The following is a 21,104-nucleotide window of genomic DNA, read 5'->3' as shown; positions in this document are numbered from 1 at the left end:
GGCCAAGGGACTCTCAAGAGTCTTCTCTAACACCACAGTTCAAAAGCATCAATTCTTTGGCACCAACCTAGATAGTATATTAAAATGCAGAGACATTACTTTGCCAACAAAGGTCTATCTAGTCAAGGCTATGGTTTTTCCAGTAGTCATGTATGGATGTGAGAGTTGGACTATAAAGAAGGCTGAGCGCCAAAAAATTGATGCTTTTGAACTGTGGTGTTGGAGAAGACTCTTGAGAGTCCCTTGGCCTGCAAGGAGATCCACCAAGCCATTCTAAAGGAGATCAGTCCTCGGTGTTCATTGGAAGGACTGATGCTAAAACTGCAACTCCAATACTTTGGCCACCTCACGCGAAGAGTTGACTCATTGGAAAAGACGCTGATGCTGGGAGTGATTGGGGATAGGAGGAGAAGGGGACGACAGAGGATGAGATGAGAGGATGAGCATCACCGACTCAACAGACCTGAGTTTGAGTAAACCTCGGAAGTTGGTGATGGACAGGGATGCCTGGCGTGCTGCGATTCATGGGGTCGCAAAGATTCTGACATGACTGAGCGACTGAACTGAACTGAAGCCACCTTACAAAAAGGAAGCAAAATCAATGGCCCAGATAATAGTAAGAACTCAAAATACGCATAACAAATCTTCTCAAAAATAGAAAAAATATTGGAAACATAAAGCAAAACCAAGTAATTATAAATAATAAACAACTGAAATTATTAAGCATGAAGAAATAATTTTTGAAATAAAGAACACAATGGTTTGGTTAAACGGCAGAATACAGCAAAGAATCAATTAGTGACTACTGATTAGGAGAAAAATGCGACTCATATCAACAACTGCAGAAGTAAGAAAACAATGGATTATTATTGTCAAAAGTCTTAAGAGAAAATGGCCTTTGCATCTAAGATATTTTATAGCTCATTAAATAACTGTTGAAAGGAGTTTAAATGTAAGCAGTGGCTTAAATATTTGAATTGTTTAAATATGATATCCTGAGACATTTAATAACTTACAAAGTCAACCGCTCAAACCCTGCTTGAAAGGACTCTCAGAGAAAGTACTCTAAAATACAGAGTGAACCAAAAGATATCCAACAATTTATGAAGAGTCAGAAAATAACTCAACTCTACAAAGTTTGATACTTGAGTTTTCATATATGATACCTGTAACAATCTGTGAGTAAAATCGTAGACAACAATTGTGATTGTTTGGTTAGCTGGTATTTGGGAGAGAAATACAGACAGACAAGACCCACCAGAGGCAAGTGAGAATGTTCTAAGGTATGAAGGGAAGAGAGAAGAAAAGGAGGGAAAAAAAAAATCATGATAAACAGAAACACAAAAGTTATCACAGAAATAAGTTCTAATAAAATAGTAATTATATATAAATCAATTAAGTTACCCATTAAAAGACAGATTTAAATGTTTGATTCTTTTAAAAAATGATCCACTGGAGTGTTGTCTAACAGAGACATATAAAATAAATGGAAGAAAAAAAGAAACTATTTATAAGGCAAATATTAACTAGAAAGACAAGTAGGATAAGAATTTTAAAAGGTGGGGGGTGATTTGGGAGAATGGCATTAAAACATGTATAATATCATATAAGAAACGAATCACCCGTCCAGGTTTGATGCAGGATACAGGAAGCTTGGGGCTGGTGCACTGGGATGACCCAGAGGGGATGGTATGAGGAGGGAGGTGGGAGGGGGGTTCAGGATGGGGAGCATGTGTACACCCATGGCGGATTCATGTTGATGTATGGTAGAACCAATACAATATTGTAAAGTAAAAATAATAATAATAAAAATTTATTTTTAAATAAAATAAAAGGAAACAAAAATAAAACTTTTATCCCAAAACACCTTAAGGGAAAACTACTATTACCTAATAATTTAAAAATACATAGTTTAAAATACATAACAATCATGAATTCATTAACACTTAACAATAAGCTCTGAAATATTTTGAAAAATTAAAGAAAACTAGAATATATATTAACTAGAAAATATAAAAAAATCTCAAAACTTACAAAATGATCAGATAAAAAACTAAGCAAAGATACAGAAGATTAAAGCTTCAGATCACAGCTTAAGCCATAGATCAGAAACTGCACACAAAAAACCTAGAATATATTTTCTTTCTGAATTTATACAGTCATGAAACATTAACTATCTATTGTAGGCCACAAAAGAAGCCTCAATAAATGCTAATGAAATCAAATATCGTGACATTTCACTTCTTTGACCTTCATTATAAAAGTATAAGTTATATTACTTAAGTACTTAAAGAAAATAAATAAAAATCTAACTATTTTTCAGCAAAATGAACAGAAATTTAAGAATAATCTGGTGACAAAAGGGAAGAATAGAAAGGGAGACAAACCAGATTTGGCAAAAAGTCTTTTAAGATTAAACTTTAAAAAGAAGTTTTAAAATGATCTTGGTTGCCAATCCTTTAACTCTGTACCAGTTAATGAGAAGAAATAAACTATTACAGAGTAAAGCTGCACTGTTGCTGCTGCTAAGTCCCTTCAGTTGTGTCTGATTCTGTGCGACCATAGAGACGGCAGCCCACCAGGCTCCCCCATCCCTGGGATTCTCCAGGCAACAACACTGGAGTGGGTTGCCATTTCCTTCTCCAATGCATTAAAGCGAAAAGTGAAAGTGAAGTTGCTCAGTCATGTCCGACTCTTAGCGACCCCAAGGACTGCAGCCCACCAGGCTCCTCCATCCATGGGATTTTCCAGGCAAGAGTACTGGACTGGGGTGCCACTGCGTTCTCCAGAACCATGTCTAAGGCCAGTCAATTTTCCCCATGCCATTTTGCTGGTAGCATCTGTTTTGCTATTCCCCTAGAGCATCTCTGGTATAGTAAACAAACCTCTGTTGGTTATAGTAAACACAGTTTACCCAATCAACATTTTTATTAATGGTGGACCACCAGAATAATACCTACTCGAACCCTGCTGCTATTTGGTTTCTAGCTTTGGATTCATTAGGAATACCTACAGGGACCCCAATAAAATAAATATATTTGGATCAAATGACCCACCTGGGGCAAGAGTGTTCCTTTTGGCTCTATGGTTAGTCTGCTTAAGAGATGGATCCGAGTGTCGAAATGCCAGGGTGAAAAGGATAGCCAATTTAACTAGGGTGCAAATTCCACTCCAATTGGCTGGTAGAGTCTCAAGCAATGGTCCTCCACAACACCAGATGTCTTCCCAGGCCATAGTTAATGCAGAATGGTTGTTCATTTCTCAAAGGACTGGCCTTCACTGCACCCGGACACATTCCCCAAGAATGCTAACTGTTCCCCCCACCTAGAAAGGCACGAGGTATAGTTCACATTATGGAATGGGGGTTTGACAGTCCTTGGGGGTTATGCCTAGGACGCTTCACAGTCATGAACATTAGACAGGTGAATTCTTACATCACTGTCCTTTTCTACGCAAATCTTATTTCACCATTCTGGAATAACCTATACTATTTATTCAATTCTATTTAAGAAAATGTTTCAAATAATGGCTCCAATGGTTCCTGAACCATACACAATAACAGGAAAACTACATATTAATCAAATTGCCAACATCCGCTGGATTATATAAAAAGCTAGAGAATTCCAGAAAAACATATATTTCTGCTTCAATGACTAAGCTAAAGCCTTTTGACTGTGCAGATCACAATAAACTGTGGAAAATTATCTTACAGAGATGGGAATACCAGACCACCTTACCTGCCTCCTGGGAAACATGTATGCAGGAGGTCAAGAAGCAATAGAACAGCATATGGAACTGTTCCAAATTGGGAAAGGAGTACATCAAGGCTGTATATTGGCACTCTGCTTATTTAATTTATATGCAGAGTACATCATGAGAAATGCTGGATGAAGCACAAATTGGAATCAAGATTCCTGGGAGAAATACCAGTAACCTCAGATATGCAGAAGATACCATCCTCATGGTAGAAAGCAAAGAAGAATTAAAGAGCCTCTTGATGAAGGTGAAAGAAGTAAAAAAGCTGGCTTAAAACTCAAAATTCAAAAAACTAAGATCATGGCATCCAGTCCCATCACTTCATGCCTGGCAAACAGATGGGGATACAATGGAACAGTGACAAACTTTATTTTCTTGGGCTCCAAAATCACTACAGATGGTGACTGTAGTCATGAAATTAAAAGACGCTTGCTCCTTGGAAGAAAAGCTACAACAAACCTAAACAGCATATTAAACAGCAGAGACAGTACTTTGCCAACAAAGGTCAGGTCCATATAGTCAAAGCTATGGTTTTTTCAGTAGCAATGTACAGATATGAGAGCTGGACAATAAAAAAGGCTGAGCACTGAAGAATCGATGCCTTTGAACTGTGGTGCTGGAGAAGACTCAATCTTGAATTGAGTCTCCCTTGGACAGCAAGGAGACCAAAACAGTCAATCCTAAAAGAAATTGGTCCTGAATATTCATTCGAAGGACTGATGTGGAAGCTGAAGCTCCAATACTTTGGCCACCTGATGCAAAGAGACAACTCATTGGAAAAGACCCTGATGCTAGGAAAGCCTGAAGGCAGGAGAAGGGGATGACAGAGGATGAGATGGCTGGATGGCATCACTGACCTAATGGACATGAGTTTGAGCAAACTCCAGGAGACAGTGAAGGAAAGGGAAGCCTGGCATGCTGGAATCCATGAGGTTGCAGAGTCAGACACGACTGAGTGACTGAACAACACCATCTTCAACCAGGTGGACAGAAAGACACAAGTGCTCGGATGTCTAGTATTCAGCTTGGTATTAAAGATACTGTCAAAAGCAGTAAAAATTCAAAGATACATAAAATGTAGAAGAGGGTTATTCTGTTCAAATGATATAATCACATAGAAAGTTCAAAGAGTATCAACTGACAAAAACTAAAAAAGAGTTCAGCAGAGTTGCCAGAAAAACATCAATATATAAAAATCATTAGTATCCCTCTATACCATCAAAAGAACAAGGGAATTGAAAGATAGCATTCACAAAAGGAACCAAAAGTGTAAACATCTTGGAGTTAAATCAAGAAAATGCATGAGGACTTAGAGAAAAATTTTAAAAAACATTAAAAGATATAAAAGATCTCAATAAACAGAAAGAAATACTATGCTAATAGGTGGAATGATAACACGGTCGTGCTCATTCACTCCAAATTAGTCATTTCTGAAATGGTAGGATTTGACTGAAGATAAGGTTCCACAGAAAGTGAAGAGGAACTAAAAAGTCTCTTGATGAAAGTGAAAGAGGAGAGTGAAAACGTTGGCTTAAAGCTCAACATTCAGAAAACGAAGATCATGGCATCTGGTCCCATCACTTCATGGCAAATAGATGGGGAAACAGTGGAAACAGTGTCGGACTTTATGTTTTTGGGCTCCAAAACCACTGAAGATGGTGATCGCAGCCATGAAATTAAAAGATGCTTACTCCTTGGAAGGAAAGTTATGACCAACCTAGATAGCATATTCAAAAGCAGAGACATTACTTTGCCAACAAAGGTCCGTTTAGTCAAGGCTATGGTTTTTCCTGTGATCATGTATGGATGTGAGAGTTGGACTGTGAAGAAGGCTGAGCGCCGAAGAACTGATGCTTTTGAACTGTGTGTTGGAGAAGACTCTTGAGAGTCCCTTGGACTGCAAGGCAATCCAACCAGTCCATTCTGAAGGAGATCAGTCCTGGGTGTTCTTTGGAAGGAATGATGCTAAAGCTGAAACTCCAGTACTTTGGGCACCTCATGCGAAGAGTTAACTCATTGGAAAAGACCCTGATGCTGGGAAGGATTGGGTGCAGGAGGAGAAGGGGATGTCAGAGGATGAGATGGCTGGATGGCATCACTGACTCAATGGACGTGAGTCTGAGTGAACTCCAGGAGTTGGTGATGGACAGGGAGGCCTGGCATGCTGCGACTCATGGGGTCGCACAGTCGGACATGACTGAGCGACTGAACTGAACTGACTGAAGGTTCCACAATATCTTATGAGCTACTGTACTCTATCTACAGATCTTAGAAGCCATTATCACTCAAGGATCAAGATCCCTCTCTGACATAAAGGCTTTATTAGATTTTCTGCTAGAAAAATGGCTAACCTGCTTGCTACTGCTCCTGTCTCTGTGAGTTTTCCCAATGAATGCTGCTCTAACAAGCCTTAGATGCCTGACTATTTACCTTGTTTGCAGGATACATACATACGTATATATAAAAACATATTAAATATATCAATATAAAATTTTAACATCATTAAAAAGAAACTAGGATTCATCAAAGAAAAGAAAAAGTTCTGCAAGCCATCAGTACTGTCTGAAGTCTAAAGACAAATGCTAATTTCAGCTCTCAAATGGTAAACATATTTTAATATATATTTAATATCTTTTAAAATTCCAACCTGCAACGTTTTTAAGCGTTTATTAAGAGATAACTCATCAACTTCCAGAATAAAAACTTCTACTGCCATGTACAGCTTCTGTTGTACTTCATTTCTTTCAGCAATCAAAATATTCCCTTCATTCTAAAGGAAGGAAAAAGGGAATAACCATCATTAATGTATCAGGTGTTTTTACACACTGAACTATATGAAAAGAACTGATCTCTTAAAATTAGCAAAATTTAACATTATATTCTCCAACATAATAATATTTAAGACAAACCCCTCTCTTCTTACATCACCAAACTGACAAAGTTTCTTTCCCTTAATTAGAAATAAGATTTAAATTCCACAATTCTGCTCTGTTAATCTTTACTTTTCCGAAACAATAAAATTTTACTTAAGAAAATTATACAAGTGTCTCTGACTAATTACATACTGCCTCCTTCCTACTCCCACTCCATGCTTAATTCCTTCATCTATTTATCTTTCAAGATTTAGTTAATCTCCAGCAGGATAAAACTTCCAATTCCCCCAAAAAGCTATGCCTGGAAACAGATATGAGAGATATCCAAGAACCTTATGCATTAGCTCTATTATAGTTCTTAATAAACTATATTAAAACTACCTATTTATATATTTGTCCTATACCCGAAGTAGAGAGAGGAATAGGACGTTTTAAATTTGTGTCCCTACTACTTGTAACAGAGGTACATATACTTAAAAGTCCAAATTTTAGAATATTCTTTTTTGTGTAAGCTGCAACCCACTCCAGTATTCCTACCTAGAAAAATCCCATGGACTGAGGAGCCTGGTAGGCTACAGTCCATGGAGTCACAAAGAGTCAGACACGACTGAGCAATTTCACTTCACTTCAACCAGACCGTTATATAACTAATTATGAAGACAAAAGAAAAGACTCTATTTCATCCAAAGTACACATGGCGGGCTTTTCTGGTGGTTCAGTGGTAAAGAATCAGTCTGTCAATGCAGGAGATGTGGATTCGATCTGGGAAGCATGCCACGGAGCAGGTAAGCCCATGTGCACAACTACTGACCCTGTTCTCTACAGCCCAGGAAGCACAACGACTAAAGTCCTGGTGCTCTATACAGCCTGTGCTCCTCAACAAGAGAAGCCACGCAATAAGAAGCCCACGCATCACAACTAGAGAGTAGCCCCCGTGTGCCAGAACTGGAGAAAAGTCTGTGTAGCAATGAAGACCCAGCACAGGCAAAAATAAATACACAAATAAAAAATGTTTTAAAAAGTACACATGGCAATCAAGTTAAAGAACTGTGCAAAATATATAAATGAAAATAACAATCTTAAGATGCAAATTAAATATAACAAGGGAAATAAAAAGACAACTTTATCTGAGGGACAATTATGCCTCTATCCTTAATAATCTACAGTAATCTACTCTTCAATCTGTCAAATGAACTTTAGGGCAATAAAGCCCAAAAGTAAGTCCTGAAATGTCAGCAGTAGTGGAGACAAATTGTTTTAAAAAAATCACATTTGTCCTACTAGAATACCAAATCTGACAGACATATAAGACCTTTTTCCCTCCGTGTCCTGAATCACTTTGCTGCTGCTGCTGCTAAATCGATTCAGTCGTGTCTGACTCTGTGCTACCCCATAGACGGCAGCCCACCAGGCTCCCCTGTCCCTGGGATTCTCCAGGCAAGAACACTGGAGTGGGTTGCCATTTCCTTCTCCAATGCATGAAAGTGAAAAGCGAAAGTGAAGTCGCTCAGTCGTGTCTGACTCTTAGCGACGCCATGGACTGCAGCCTTCCAGGCTCCTCGGTCCATGGCTTTTCTAGGCAAGAGTACTGGAGTGGGGTGCCATTGAATTTTCAAATGACAAAACAAAAGTTAAAAAGCAGTTCTTTTTCAAGTTTCATCTTACTACATGAAAATGTGAAATATTTTAATGATGGCAGTATGGTTTAAATGGAAATAGAATACACTTTGCAATCAAGACATCTGGTTTAAAATCCCAGATTAACATTTAGAAGTATGTAATCTTCAGCAATTTCCTTAAACCTTGTGGGCCTCATTTTCCTGAGGAGCAAAAATGCCCATGTTTAAAAAGTACCTATACATAAAAGTACCTATACATACGTGTTTCTAAAAGATTCAAAAATTATTACTCTGTCACCTGTTTTCGTCTATCATCAGAAGTGACCAGTAAAGGTCTAATGTGTAAAGTAACCCAAATCTAATCCCCTAACCAAATTAAATCAGAGAAGGCAATGGCACCCCACTCCAGTACTCTTGCCTGGAAAATCCCATGGACGGAGGAGCCTGGTAGGCTGCAGTCCATGGGGTCGCTAAGAGTCGGACATGACTGAGCAACTTCACTTTTACTTTTCCCTTTCCTGCATTGGAGAAGGAAATGGCAACCCACTCCAGTGTTCTTGCCTGGAGAATCCGAAGGACGGGGGAGCCTGGTGGGCTGCCGTCTATGGGGTAGCACAGAGTTGGACACGACTGAAGTGACTTAGCAGCAACCAAATTAATTATTCCTGGCATTTCCAAAGGCTTAGTTATCTTATCTACTTTTCTCATTCAGAGCCAGTTAGGCTGCCAACTGGCCAAACTAGCTATGACTAGGGAATAAGACCTTTAGGGTACAATCTTCAGAGGCAGAAACCACCAATACTTAAGATAGGACAACTCCAAACTCAAGAATAGAGCTCATAGGTACTATGGAAAGCTATGATTATTGTATCAGATATCTTATATGAAAAACATGGAGTTCTACTCAGCTGAGTATAATAAAGAAAATTCCCAAAGGAAACAATATTTGTACCTACACTAATTAAGAATTCACATGAAATATTCCATTCTTCATATCCCTTCCCTACCCACATATAAAGGAAAGGAAAGGAAAGTGAAGTTACTCAGTTGTGTCTGACTCTTTGTGACCCCATGGACTGTAGCCTACCAGGCTCCTCCGTCCATGGGATTTTCCAGACAAGGGTACTAGAGTGGATTGCCATTTCCTTCTCCAGGGGATCTTCCCTAACCAGGGATCGAACCTGGGTCTCCCACATTGCAGGCAGACGCTTTACCGTCTGAGCCACCAGGGAGGCACCCACATATAACCACCTTTCAAGAACAGATGATTTAGAGAGCATTTACTAGTAAGGCAGAGTCCTATACTGTAGCATAAAGCATGCCCCTCTGACCAGAAGATCCACATTAGCAGGTGTGGGAGTCATCCCAGCTTATAAGCCTCATGCCCCTCAAAAACCATTACCTCTTATAGGTATAGCTTCCAGGGTCCCTCAGGGAGTATGCCCAGTTGTTTAGTATTTGTAGTTTGCAGTTCCTCCCAATCCAGATACAATTTACCAATCAGGGATTTTATTTACCTAAACAATGTTGCCAGTAACATGACTGAAATTTCAATTTATCAAATTACTAAGGGAACAGGGAGAGGTAAATCCTCAGGCAAAAGGGGAAAAGATTTTGTTAACCCTTTTCCACAATCACTACTCATTTACCTTACCTTTCTTCTAAGGCAACAAAAGAAATCAAATTACTAATATGAAGATATTTCAAAACTTAAAGATTTCATATAAAGTACCATTACAATATCTGCAGTCCTTCTGCTTTTTTGAAAGATATTATCTCCTTATATTCAACAGATAAAAATCATAATGGAGAAAAATTCTTGACCTACCACATTCTCACAAGTTTGAATCTTCTCCTGAGCCAGATTATATTCTGCCCAAATTAGCTCTAATTCATTCAAAGAAGCTGGGATAGTAAAGCAGTCTTCATCCAACACTTGTATAGCATCTGAAAGGTCATTTCCAAAACGAACACTGATACTGACACGTCTATTTAAAAAAAAAAAAACAGCAAAAGGAAAAGATCAAGAAATGTTTAAGGTGGTGTGAGAAAAAAAATTACACAAATAGTAATGGTCTAAAGTTACTATTTACAACACTATGAAAAGGTATTTTTTAAAACTATATAAAATCATAGGTAACTTTGATACAAACCTTTGACTAAAAATACATTTCACTGGGAAAAAATTAAATATTTATAAAGACAGCTTCAAAAGTCTGCAGAATTAAAATGATATAAAATTAGATTTGTAAATACTTCTTTTAAAATGTTATATTTAAGCCAATTTTATCAAGATGAAGGCACAGAGTCCTTGGACCTTAATAAGCAGACCAGCATTTGCATAATCTTAAAAAAAATCCCAAAAAATCCCAACAAAGCAATCAGAGAGGCCAATTAGGAAAACCAACACGGCTCACTCACCATTTTGTTTGTTTTAGCTTCCAACCGGACTTCCACCATTCTAATAGCACACTATTTCCTCAAATACAGGTTAAAATATACTGAACTGTTCTGGTCTAAAGTCTGTCTCACAGCTTTGCCAGTGTAGTCACTTTGGCTGTGCGTTAAAAGTTGATTAACCTCTAGAGAGACCAAATTACTCAAACTCTTTAAAACCTATAAACCAGACGATGACTGACAGATTTATACTGGAAAATACAGATTCCCACTGGACAAAAGATGAACACATAGTGTTAATTGAGAGCAACGTCTTAGTGTTTCCAAGTACATGAGGAAATGAATTACTGCACAGCAGTTTTATGCACAGCACAAAAAGAGAACTAGACTGTTGTGAGAACTATTTTTTCCACATTCCCTAACCAACAATAAAGGTGGAAAATTATCCCTAACCAACAATAAAGCAATTATCTATAAAGTAAAATACTTACATAATTCACATATAGAATCTGAGACATGCTGATTAAACTGTATGAGACTTGCTAACCAACTGCTTTTCTTCTGACTCCATGAAGATCATTTTTCTTGTAATTTAGGAAGACTGCTTTTGTCTTTCTTTAGACAGAGTATCAGAGAAGGCAATGGCATCCCACTCCAGTACTCTTGCCTGGAAAATCCCATGGACGGAGGAGCCTGGTAGGCTGAAGTCCATGGTGTCGCTAGGAGTCGGACACGACTGAGCAACTTCACTTTTACTTTTCCCTTTCCTGCATTGGAGAAGGAAATGGCAACCCACTCCAGTGTTCTTGCCTGGAGAATCCCAGGGACGGGGGAGCCTGGTGGGCTGCCGTCTATGGGGTCGCACAGAGTTGGACACGACTGAAGCAACTTAGCAGCAGCAGACAGAGTATAATTAAATAATTTGGATTACTGAAATCTATAATAGTTTCTGTATAGGACTGAAAATAACCCCAAGCAAAACAATGGGACCTAGTAGTTTCCCATCAAACTATTATTTAGAAGCTGTGTTGACTTTTTAATTCCATTCTCACATATAACTTTAGATACTATCATCCCACACGGTGACAACAGAACACTATAAAAACAGTATAAAATTTGTCTCAGGAGTAACTATCTTTAGTTTCCGTCTTTAAAATAATGAAAATACAAAGAATAAGTTTCAAAGTAAATATGAAGTGGGAGGGGACATGGGTAAACCTATGGCTGATTCATGTTGATGTTTGGTAGAAACCAATGCTATAACTGAACAGCTATATATATGCGTGTATATATATTATATATATATATATAGAAAGAGAGAGAGTGTAATACAGGAATAAAACCATCAAGGGTCCCCACTAAAATAATTAATTTTAAAAAAGAAAAAGCAAAAATGAAAGGCAAAGAAATTAAAGCACAAACTAATCAGCATTGTTTTAAACCATCTTCCTCAAAAATTCACTTTTACCTACCTAATTTCTTTCAATATTTCAACCTTAGCTGCCAGATTTTTCATTCTGGTACCTATACAAGTCTTCAGAGTGCTTTCCAAACGTTTAGTCAAATCCATGGTAGTTGCTTTCTCTTGCTGAAGCAAAGAACAAACATATCTTAGTCAGACCCACATAGGAAACTGTATTTCTACTGTTATTTAAACAACTTTTAGGTGTAACTAAAATTTTAAAGGATTTATGCGGCAGTGTTCCCTGAAGAATGCCACATATGAATTCAAGGGTTGGAGATTGAGTTCAACTACCAATGGTCAATGACTTAACCAGGCCCAAGTAATGAAACCTTGATTTTAAAAAACTCAGGATGATGAGGTCTGGGGGAAGCTTCCAGACTGGTGAACAAATCCATGTGCTGGAAGAGTGACTGGTCCAGAGAATCCTCCAAACGATCTCCATCTCCACTCCCATCATAACTTCCCCTTTGCGTCTCTTCTTGTATTTGCCTGTTTATGAATTGTATCCTTTATAATAAAACTTTCATCGTAAGTACAGCACTTTCATGAGTCCTGACAGTTGTTACTGAATTACTGAATTGAGAGCAAGGTGTGGAAGTGGGTCATAGGAAGTCTTAAACTGATAGAAAAAAGTGTGGGTAGCCTGGGACCTGATTTGTGGCTAGTGCTTGAATTGAGCTAAGTCTTGAGGGACTTAATCCTTGTGGAGTCTGAGATAACTCTTGGCATTTAGTGTCAAAAATTAACTGTAGGCCATTCAGTTGATGTTAGAGGAATGGCAACTCGTGTTGGGGTAACATATTTGGTATTAGAAAAAGTTATACATTTGAAGACTATACAGTATTCTGGGGGGAGGGGGAGAACTGCCCTGAATCTGAGCAAACCTTGATACTTAACTATCATAAAAGGAAATACATGGAGATACAGCAGCCTGTTAAACAACAATAGGATGCAGATGAAGCACTTTAAGAGATTTATTGAGCAAAATGGAATGTATAGGCCTAACTGGAAATCTGACTGGAAGAAACCAAACATAAAATGACATTCATGGAACAACAGGGGAAATCTGAACACTGGATATTAAATGATATTATGGGCTTCCCTGGTCGCTCAGCTGGCAAAGAATCCTCCTGCAATGCAGGAGACCTGGGTTCAATCCCTGGATTGGGACAATCCCCTAGAGAAGGAAAAGGCTACCCACTCTAGTATTCTGGTTTGGAGAATTCCATGAACTGTATAGTCCATGGGGTCACAAAGAGTCGGACACAACTGAGTGACTTTCACTTAGTGTGAACATAAATTAGTGAACTTAGTGAAAGGATTATTACTAATTTTTAAATGTAATTGTATTATGGTTATGTCTCTTTTCAATTTCTTTTCTGTTAGAGATACATAATACATTAAAGCATGTACATTAAACTATTATGAATGGGATTTGTTTTGAAATTACTAGAAGGCATAGATTTTTTAAAAGACTATCTATTTAATAATTGTAAAAACTGGGTGATGGATACATAGTACTAATTATTCAATTCTCTTTTTAAAATGTTTGATATTTCCAGAGTTAAAAAAATTTAAAGGACATAAAAGGAAATATAAATGAGAAATTATTAATTTTTCAAACATCCAATGAAATTCAAAGATTAGTTTGTAGCATAAGAAAAAATTTCATCTATAAACAAGTATGAAGAAAGAGAGAATACCAAGAGTAGGGAGAAGAAGGGGAGGTAAGAAAAGGAGACAGAAAAGTATAAAGACAAATAAGAACAAATTAGAGCTTCCCTGGTGATCAGGTAGTTAAGAATCCACCTGCCAATGCAGGGCACATGGGCTGGATCCCTGGTCCATGAAGATCCCACATGCCTCAGAGCAACTAAGACCACGCACCACAATTACTGAAGCCTGTGCACCTAGAGCCCATGCTCAGAAACAAGAGAAGTCACTGCAATGAGAAGTCTGTGCATCGTCAGCTAGAGAGTAGCCCCACTCCTCACAACTACAGAAAGCCTGTGCACAGCAATGAAGATCCCAATGCAGTCAAAAACAAATAAATGAATAAATTTTTGTTTAAAAAATAAGAGTAAATGAACACAATTTCCCAGTTGATCATTCTTTATCTTAAGCCACTGAAACATACCATACCTGCAGCTCCTGGGCAGTCTGTTCAACTTTCAATTCTAATGCCTTGCACCTTTCAAGAAGAACCTCCTTCTCTGTTTTAAGTTTTTCATTTTCTTCAATCAGTTTCTGGTCCTGCTTAATTTTTGCCAGGCTGACATTAGACCCTAAATTAAAGTCACCAACAGCCAAATTTTCCCTATTAAAAACAAATTCACTCATTTTAAAAACCAAATTGTTTTAAGTGTGACAGAGATCAAAACTTAAAATTTGGCTTTTTATACCATAATAAATATATATATATATATGTGTGTGTGTGTGTGTGTGTGTGTATCTATATAAAGTTAATTTTAGAAACTAATCTGATCTTTACCCAGTTTCAACATTAGAAAGCATTTTAATGCAAACTAGATTTTATAACTGAAGTCATACTTCAAAAATAATGCCTCCTAATCTCAGATAAATCATATTCCAACTTTTTCATATCAGTATCAACTCCAGCAAAGATAGTAAAAACCATTTCTGTATCAGTTTCTTCCAGTCTCTCGTTACTCCCACTCCATTTAACCGTTTAGTTCCTAAAGCACTGATAAGATCCCAACAAAAAGCTTATTACCCATTACACAGTATCATGGGCTGGATCATGACACAGAAGTAAAAGGATGGTTTTGTACTTTTAAAAATCAAATCTGGCTTTCTGCTTCAAGTTTGTAACTAAAAATTATCTAAAAAGTGAACATTTTTGTTATAATCAAATTCCATCAGAGTAAATTTTTACAGGAAGAAAAAAGAGCCTCTCTTTTGTTAAAGAGAAAAGGCAATTCCCTAAGACTCATTAAATATTCTCAGAGCCATAGGAAAAACTTCAAAGTTTATCTGAAATTCTGTCTCTTGCCTGAGTAATTTAGATTTAGGGGTAGATTTTTATGATAAATGTATTCAAAAGACTTGGAAAGAAGAGCTGGTATGTAAACTTCAAACAATTCAGAAATGATTTTTCTTTCAAAATGGCTTTTAATTAAAATATCCCTGTTAAAGAGGAATATTTTTTTTTCAGTGTGTTAGAGAAGAATACCTGTTTGAGAAAAACAGACATAATCAGTATTATCCCTCAAAATCACAGACATAGCTGAGGACTCTAAAAACATAAGCCTTGACTACTATGACAAGAGCTTCTAACATAAATCAAAAATTAGGTAAGACTAAAAATCCCACTACAATCTTACTTTGGAAATGTCACATTATTTCCTGCATCATTTTCATTCTTCAAGTCAAGACACATTCTCCCACTTAAGCGCCCCTTTGGCCGGGTGAAGTTTGATTGGCTTGATCTATGCCCCCACAAAGGAATGGGGCTTTTGAGGTTCCTGAGGACAAGCTGACCAGGATCTGATTTTTTTTCCTCACAGATATTAGTGCTGGAAGTGAGTCTGCATTTTTCTGCAAATCCTTTCTTAGCCACCTCTTCCCCAATATCTACATTGCCATACTCAGCCTGAGCAATTATTGTTCCATCTTGATAGGTAGCTTTAATTCTCATTTTAATTTCCTTTTCAAAAATCAAGCTCCCCAAAAAGGTTCTGCCCTAAGAAAGATAAGAAAAAAGAAGATATTAACCATCTATACCAACATGTTTTCCTTCACTTATTTTTTCTATTAATATCTAGTTTTTCCAATGATCATTATTTCTTCATTCTGAAATCTCTACAAAAGTGGTTTTACCTTGTTGGCTAAATACAAATATACTTCCTCATGTGTATACTATACTCCAATTACATACTTGATAAATCCTTTCCAGAAGAAGAGCTAAGACCTGTACAGGAATCTATATTTATACATTTTTTTAAAGTGTACCAATTAAATACCCTAGAATAATCTCTTTAAATCAAGCAGATTCTGTTGACCATTTTGGTCCTAACTAAATATAAAGGTGTGCTGAGGAGTTACAGCATATAAAAATGAAATCTGGTATCTAGGAAAAATGGGAAAATGTAGAAGCAGTGACAGATTTTCTTTTCTTGGGCTCTAAGACACTGCGGATGGTGACTGCAGCCATGAAATTAGGAGATCCTTGCTTCTTGGAAGGAAAGCTATGACAAACCTAGACAGTGTATTAAAAAGCAGAGACATCACTGTGCTAACAAAGGTCTGTAAAGTCAAAGCTATGGTCTTTCTAGTAGTCATGTACACATCTGAGAGCTGGACCATAAAGAAGGCTGAGAGCTGAAGAATTGATGCTTTTGAGTTGCGATGCTAGAGAAGACCCTTGGGGATCTCCTGGACTGCAAGGAGATCAAACCAGTTGTAAAGGAAATAAATCCTGAATATTCATTGGAAGGATTGACACTGAAGCTAAAGTTGCAATACTTTGGTTACCTAATGCAAATAGCCGACACACTGAAAAAAACCCTGGTGCTGGGAAAGACTGAAGGCAAAAGAAGATGGTGGCAGAGGATGAGATGGTTAGACAGCATCACTTGACTCAAAAGACATGAATTTGAGCAAACTCTGGGAAATAGTGAACAGGGAAGCCCATGAGGTCACAGAGTTGGACACGACTTGGTAATCGAACAACAACACAGTTCTAGGTACAGAAATGTTTCTTATAAGTAACTACAGTGCAGACAAAGCTACACCCAGTGACCTAAAAGATACTAAAAACTGAACAAAAGAGAGGCAAAGAGAAGGTTTTCAAATTTTATTGTTCCTGCTAGTACTGATTATTTTCACATAAGTCATCTGAGCTGCTGAATATAAAATACATATCTGATTACTTTGCAGTGTAACATTCCTTCAATAGCAGTATCAGTTACCAAAAGCATACCATTTTTGCACAGATTTAAAAGGAGATAGGATTCCTGTTAAGACTACCACTGAAATTATGAGGTCTTCCAGAATAAGGTTGCTAACCTAAAATTTAATGGAAATGAATACAAACTGGAATCTAGATTAACAGAGATGTCACTGCCAATTACTATGTTGAACAGTGTGAGCCTCTGCCAAGAAGATAAAATTTGATTAATTTACAACTCTTGCTTATTTCAAATTTGTGATATTTATGGCCACAGCTAAAGATCACTTTTATTTTATAAATATTTTCTCAAAAGCAAAAGATAACAATAATTATATGCATCAGTCTCTCAATAATAAGAGACTATTTGAAGCTTTCTCATCAGAAGAAACTATTTACATTTATTATATAAGTGTATACACACAAACACCAGTCTTATCTGATCTATAATGTGTATTCTAGCAAAGATGAGCACAAATATATAATTGCTTCTGAATTATTCCATCATTTCACATTTTTCACTAATTTATACAAGCTTTCATATTATAGAAAATTAATGGATTTTAACCAGACTTTTTTTTTTTTTTTTTCGAGCACATAGTTTTCTTTCCATTAACAAAAATATTTTAAATCTGTGACTTGCCTGATCAAACTGGGTAACTTCTTGGCTAGAAGGAATCTGTAGTCCCCAAAGTCTATACTTTTTGGCAACACTAGAAAATTGCAGATCCAAAGGAATCTCTACTATATCCGATCGATTCAGAATTTCTGTATTTCCATAGTCAATATATCTCACCAGACACTGGAAAATAATCAGATAAATACTAATACAGAACTTAAATATCTCAAAAAAATCATATATTTGCTGTTTTTTGTCAATTACCTGTAAATCATGATAGCATTTTACCTGAAATTGTCTAAATGCATTCAGAAACAAGAGCTCCAACAATATCCTCAAAATACAGAAAACGCATAGTCCATGAGATCCCAGGGATTTTCCTATTTGGTACTAGTTCAACTAGTACCAAACAGTACTATTTCCAACAGTACCATTTCTCATTTTGATTTTTTTAAACAATGGTATTTAAATAAATATAAGTCTATGAAACTTATGACTCTCTTCTATCTCTAATGTTAAAGTTAAAATCAATCAACATTCTTAAATTCAAGTTGGAAAAAATAAAATCTTAAAAGGCAAAGTTTTATGAAACTTTCTTTGATAAACTTAACTCCAGCTATTAGACCTTTGAAATGAATCAAATTCACCCTTTCCTCCAGCTCTATATCTATAAAAGGTAAAAAAGATAAATAGTTTATCACAAGGTCAAAAGCCATTTCGCCCTTAATTTTAAAAGTTAAAGCCAAATCAAAGCAAACACAAAATATCATTTCCAGTTGTCAAACTGTGGGGAACAGGTCTGTTTTACTAAGATAAATCATTACCTATAAGAATAATAAATCACAAGATTTTAAAAATACATTTGGAACATTACTCAAAGTGTTTCATCTTACTTTATTGCACCAAGAACAATATTTACAAAATATTATATATTATAAAATATTTTTAAGTCCAAGAAAGCAGACATTTTAAAAAAATAGTAAAAGAAACCCTATAGAGATGCTTTTACACAGCCTGAGATGTTTAATTGCTATTTAGAATCCTATCTCCACAAATTTCCTTAAAAATATTCTGGAATTTCACAATATAAAAGACAAAATAGCTAAATGCAAAGAAAATTCATCACATTTAACCAAGGCACAAGAAAGAGGCAAGCAAATCTTCACTATTAACAACATGCACGTCTACTAAGTAAAATATAAACATAATTTCAGAATCAAATGTTCTTTTTCTACTCAATCTTAACAGAATAAACTTTAACTTACTCAGCAAGACTCAAACATAACTATTAAGAACTAAAATACAAAGAACCACTGGCCACCAAAAATAATACACAAATTAGGTAATCTATTCTTTGATAATCTGGGGTGATTATACGACAACTTAAAATCAGAAGAATATTTCTGAATCTAACTTTGACTTTTGTAAGCACTTCATTTCTTTTGTTTTTTGAGGGAGGGGGAAATGTATGCTTTAGTCAATTCATATGTTATTCAACCATATTTTAAAATTTATTTATTTTAATTGGAGGCTAATTACTTTATAATATTGTAGTGGTATTCAACCATATTTTATACTACTATGAATAAGCAATGAAAGGCTAAATAAGCACCAAAGTTTGGACTGAAAATAAATATTCCTCATGGCAAAAAAAGTTGAACACTCATTCTTGCCTTTTCATCGTTGATGACTTTCAGTACTTGGCATCTGTACCAACATTTATCTTCAGAAAATAATCCACCATAAATCTACAGACAGAAAAAGAAAGCAAAATTATTTGGCATTTTAATGAATAGTAATGCTAAGTAGATCAGGTCATTTACTAAGCACTTTATGTATAATAACTTATTTTATTCTCACAACCCTATGAGGCAGGTACTTTGTTTTCACCATTACATGCCCCAATGGTAAAGATGGTAAAGAATCTGCCTGCAATACAAGACACCCAGCTTTGACCTCTGGGTCAGGAAGATCCCCTGGAGAAGAGAATCCCAACCCACTCCAGTATTCTTGCCTGGAGAATCCCATGGACAGAGAAGTCTGGCAGACTACAGTTCATAGGGTCGCAAAGAGTTGGACAAGACTCAGCAACTAGTATTTTCACTTTCATACACTGAAATACTGCATAGGTTGAAAAAGAACAAACATACAATAATCTGGATAAATCTCAGAAATTATGTTTGAACAAAAGAAGCCATACATACACAAAAGAGTATACATATTGTACAATTTAAGAGTAGGCAAATGAACCTATGGTGAGAGAAGTCAGAATAATGGTTACCTCTGTTAAAGGACTACTGACTAAGAACTGACTGAGAGGGGCCTGAGTGAATTTTCTAAGCTGACAGAATTGTATCTTGATTTGGGTGGTGATCACATAGATGCATACATATGAAAAATTCATTAAGCTGTGTACTTAAAAGATATATACTGCATTGTAAATTATGTCAATTAAAAAATACATGCACATATATATATTGTCAAACTGTTCTCCATAAACATATCTCTTATAAATTTTTGTGAATCAGGGTCAAGGACAAGGATTCTATTCTGTTCGCCACCATTCTATTCTGTTCACCACTGTGTTAAGTACCAGTGTTTAACACAGTGCCTGGTAGATAGCAGATAGTTCATACGTATCTTTGAAAAAATAAATTAATAATGACTGTAGTCTATACAAATTCTAAAAATGTGCCTCTTTCTTCAAATATAACAAAAATTCCAAAATCTATAAAATCTAAGATCAGTAAAGCTAATAGGAAAGATGGAATAATTGTATCCAAGAATATGGCTCACCTTCTTTGGATCAAGATTCCCAAACACTGAATTGGCAAGGGGACAGACTTCAGACAGTGAACAACCAATCTTCATAATATCCTTATTTCTATTGATACTCTAGAAGGAAGGGCAGACATAAATTCAGTAAAGTATTATTAATATTTTCAATGTTATGCAAACAAGGGTTCTACTATGCATGATACTTAAAAGGTTTTGGAGCATTAGAAATTAAATAAATTCTCACATCATTACTTTCCATCATTCAAATGAGTTCTTTACTAGAAATGGAACTAGGCTATAGAAAATTTTTACCTCCCAATGAGTTCAAATTACATGGAATTCAAAACTAGATACTAAATATTATTAATATTATATGAAGAGATAACTTTGTCTCTGGATTTTACTTTAGATCAAATCCTAATTGCTCAAAAGAGGTACCATATTTTAGTCAAGTGACATGCGTCTTCTCACATATTTGTTGCTGCATAAAGGAAAAAAATGTAAAACTGATTTCAAAATGTATAAGTTCCTCTGTACAAAAACACGGTTATCTACTTAGTAAATTTATTTCTCACAGGGGCATGGGTTAACGATTTTGAAACTACTTTAGACATATACGAGGATTGAACAAATAAATAAATATATTGTATATAATGAAAGCAGGCAGAAAGAAATTACAAATAAGGAA

At 36.2% G+C, this 21,104-nt stretch overlaps 1 protein-coding gene and 1 non-coding gene across 2 annotated transcripts in view; both read right to left on the bottom strand.

Moving 5' to 3' along the window:
• STK31 (serine/threonine kinase 31) overlaps positions 1–21,104 on the bottom strand; it is an 83,104-nt gene that overhangs the window by 42,160 nt on the left and 19,840 nt on the right. Inside the window, exons 4-11 of the mRNA XM_010855355.1 lie at positions 20,435–20,533; positions 19,312–19,386; positions 17,663–17,821; positions 15,455–15,813; positions 14,253–14,427; positions 12,118–12,233; positions 10,077–10,236; positions 6,404–6,526 (exon numbers count right to left, since the gene is read on the bottom strand). Coding sequence (XP_010853657.1) covers positions 6,404–6,526; positions 10,077–10,236; positions 12,118–12,233; positions 14,253–14,427; positions 15,455–15,813; positions 17,663–17,821; positions 19,312–19,386; positions 20,435–20,533 — 1,266 coding nt within the window. The remainder of the gene's footprint in view (positions 1–6,403; positions 6,527–10,076; positions 10,237–12,117; positions 12,234–14,252; positions 14,428–15,454; positions 15,814–17,662; positions 17,822–19,311; positions 19,387–20,434; positions 20,534–21,104) is intronic.
• Positions 9,409–9,480, bottom strand: TRNAC-GCA. The gene has a single exon. It is a non-coding gene; the product is annotated as a tRNA-Cys (tRNA).

Source organism: Bison bison, unplaced genomic scaffold (genome assembly GCF_000754665.1).
Source record: "Bison bison bison isolate TAMUID 2011002044 unplaced genomic scaffold, Bison_UMD1.0 scf7180017864364, whole genome shotgun sequence".
Taxonomy (NCBI): domain Eukaryota; kingdom Metazoa; phylum Chordata; class Mammalia; order Artiodactyla; family Bovidae; genus Bison; species Bison bison.
The sequence above is the reverse complement of the archived record's forward strand: the minus strand, read 5'-3'. Positions and strand labels throughout refer to the sequence as shown.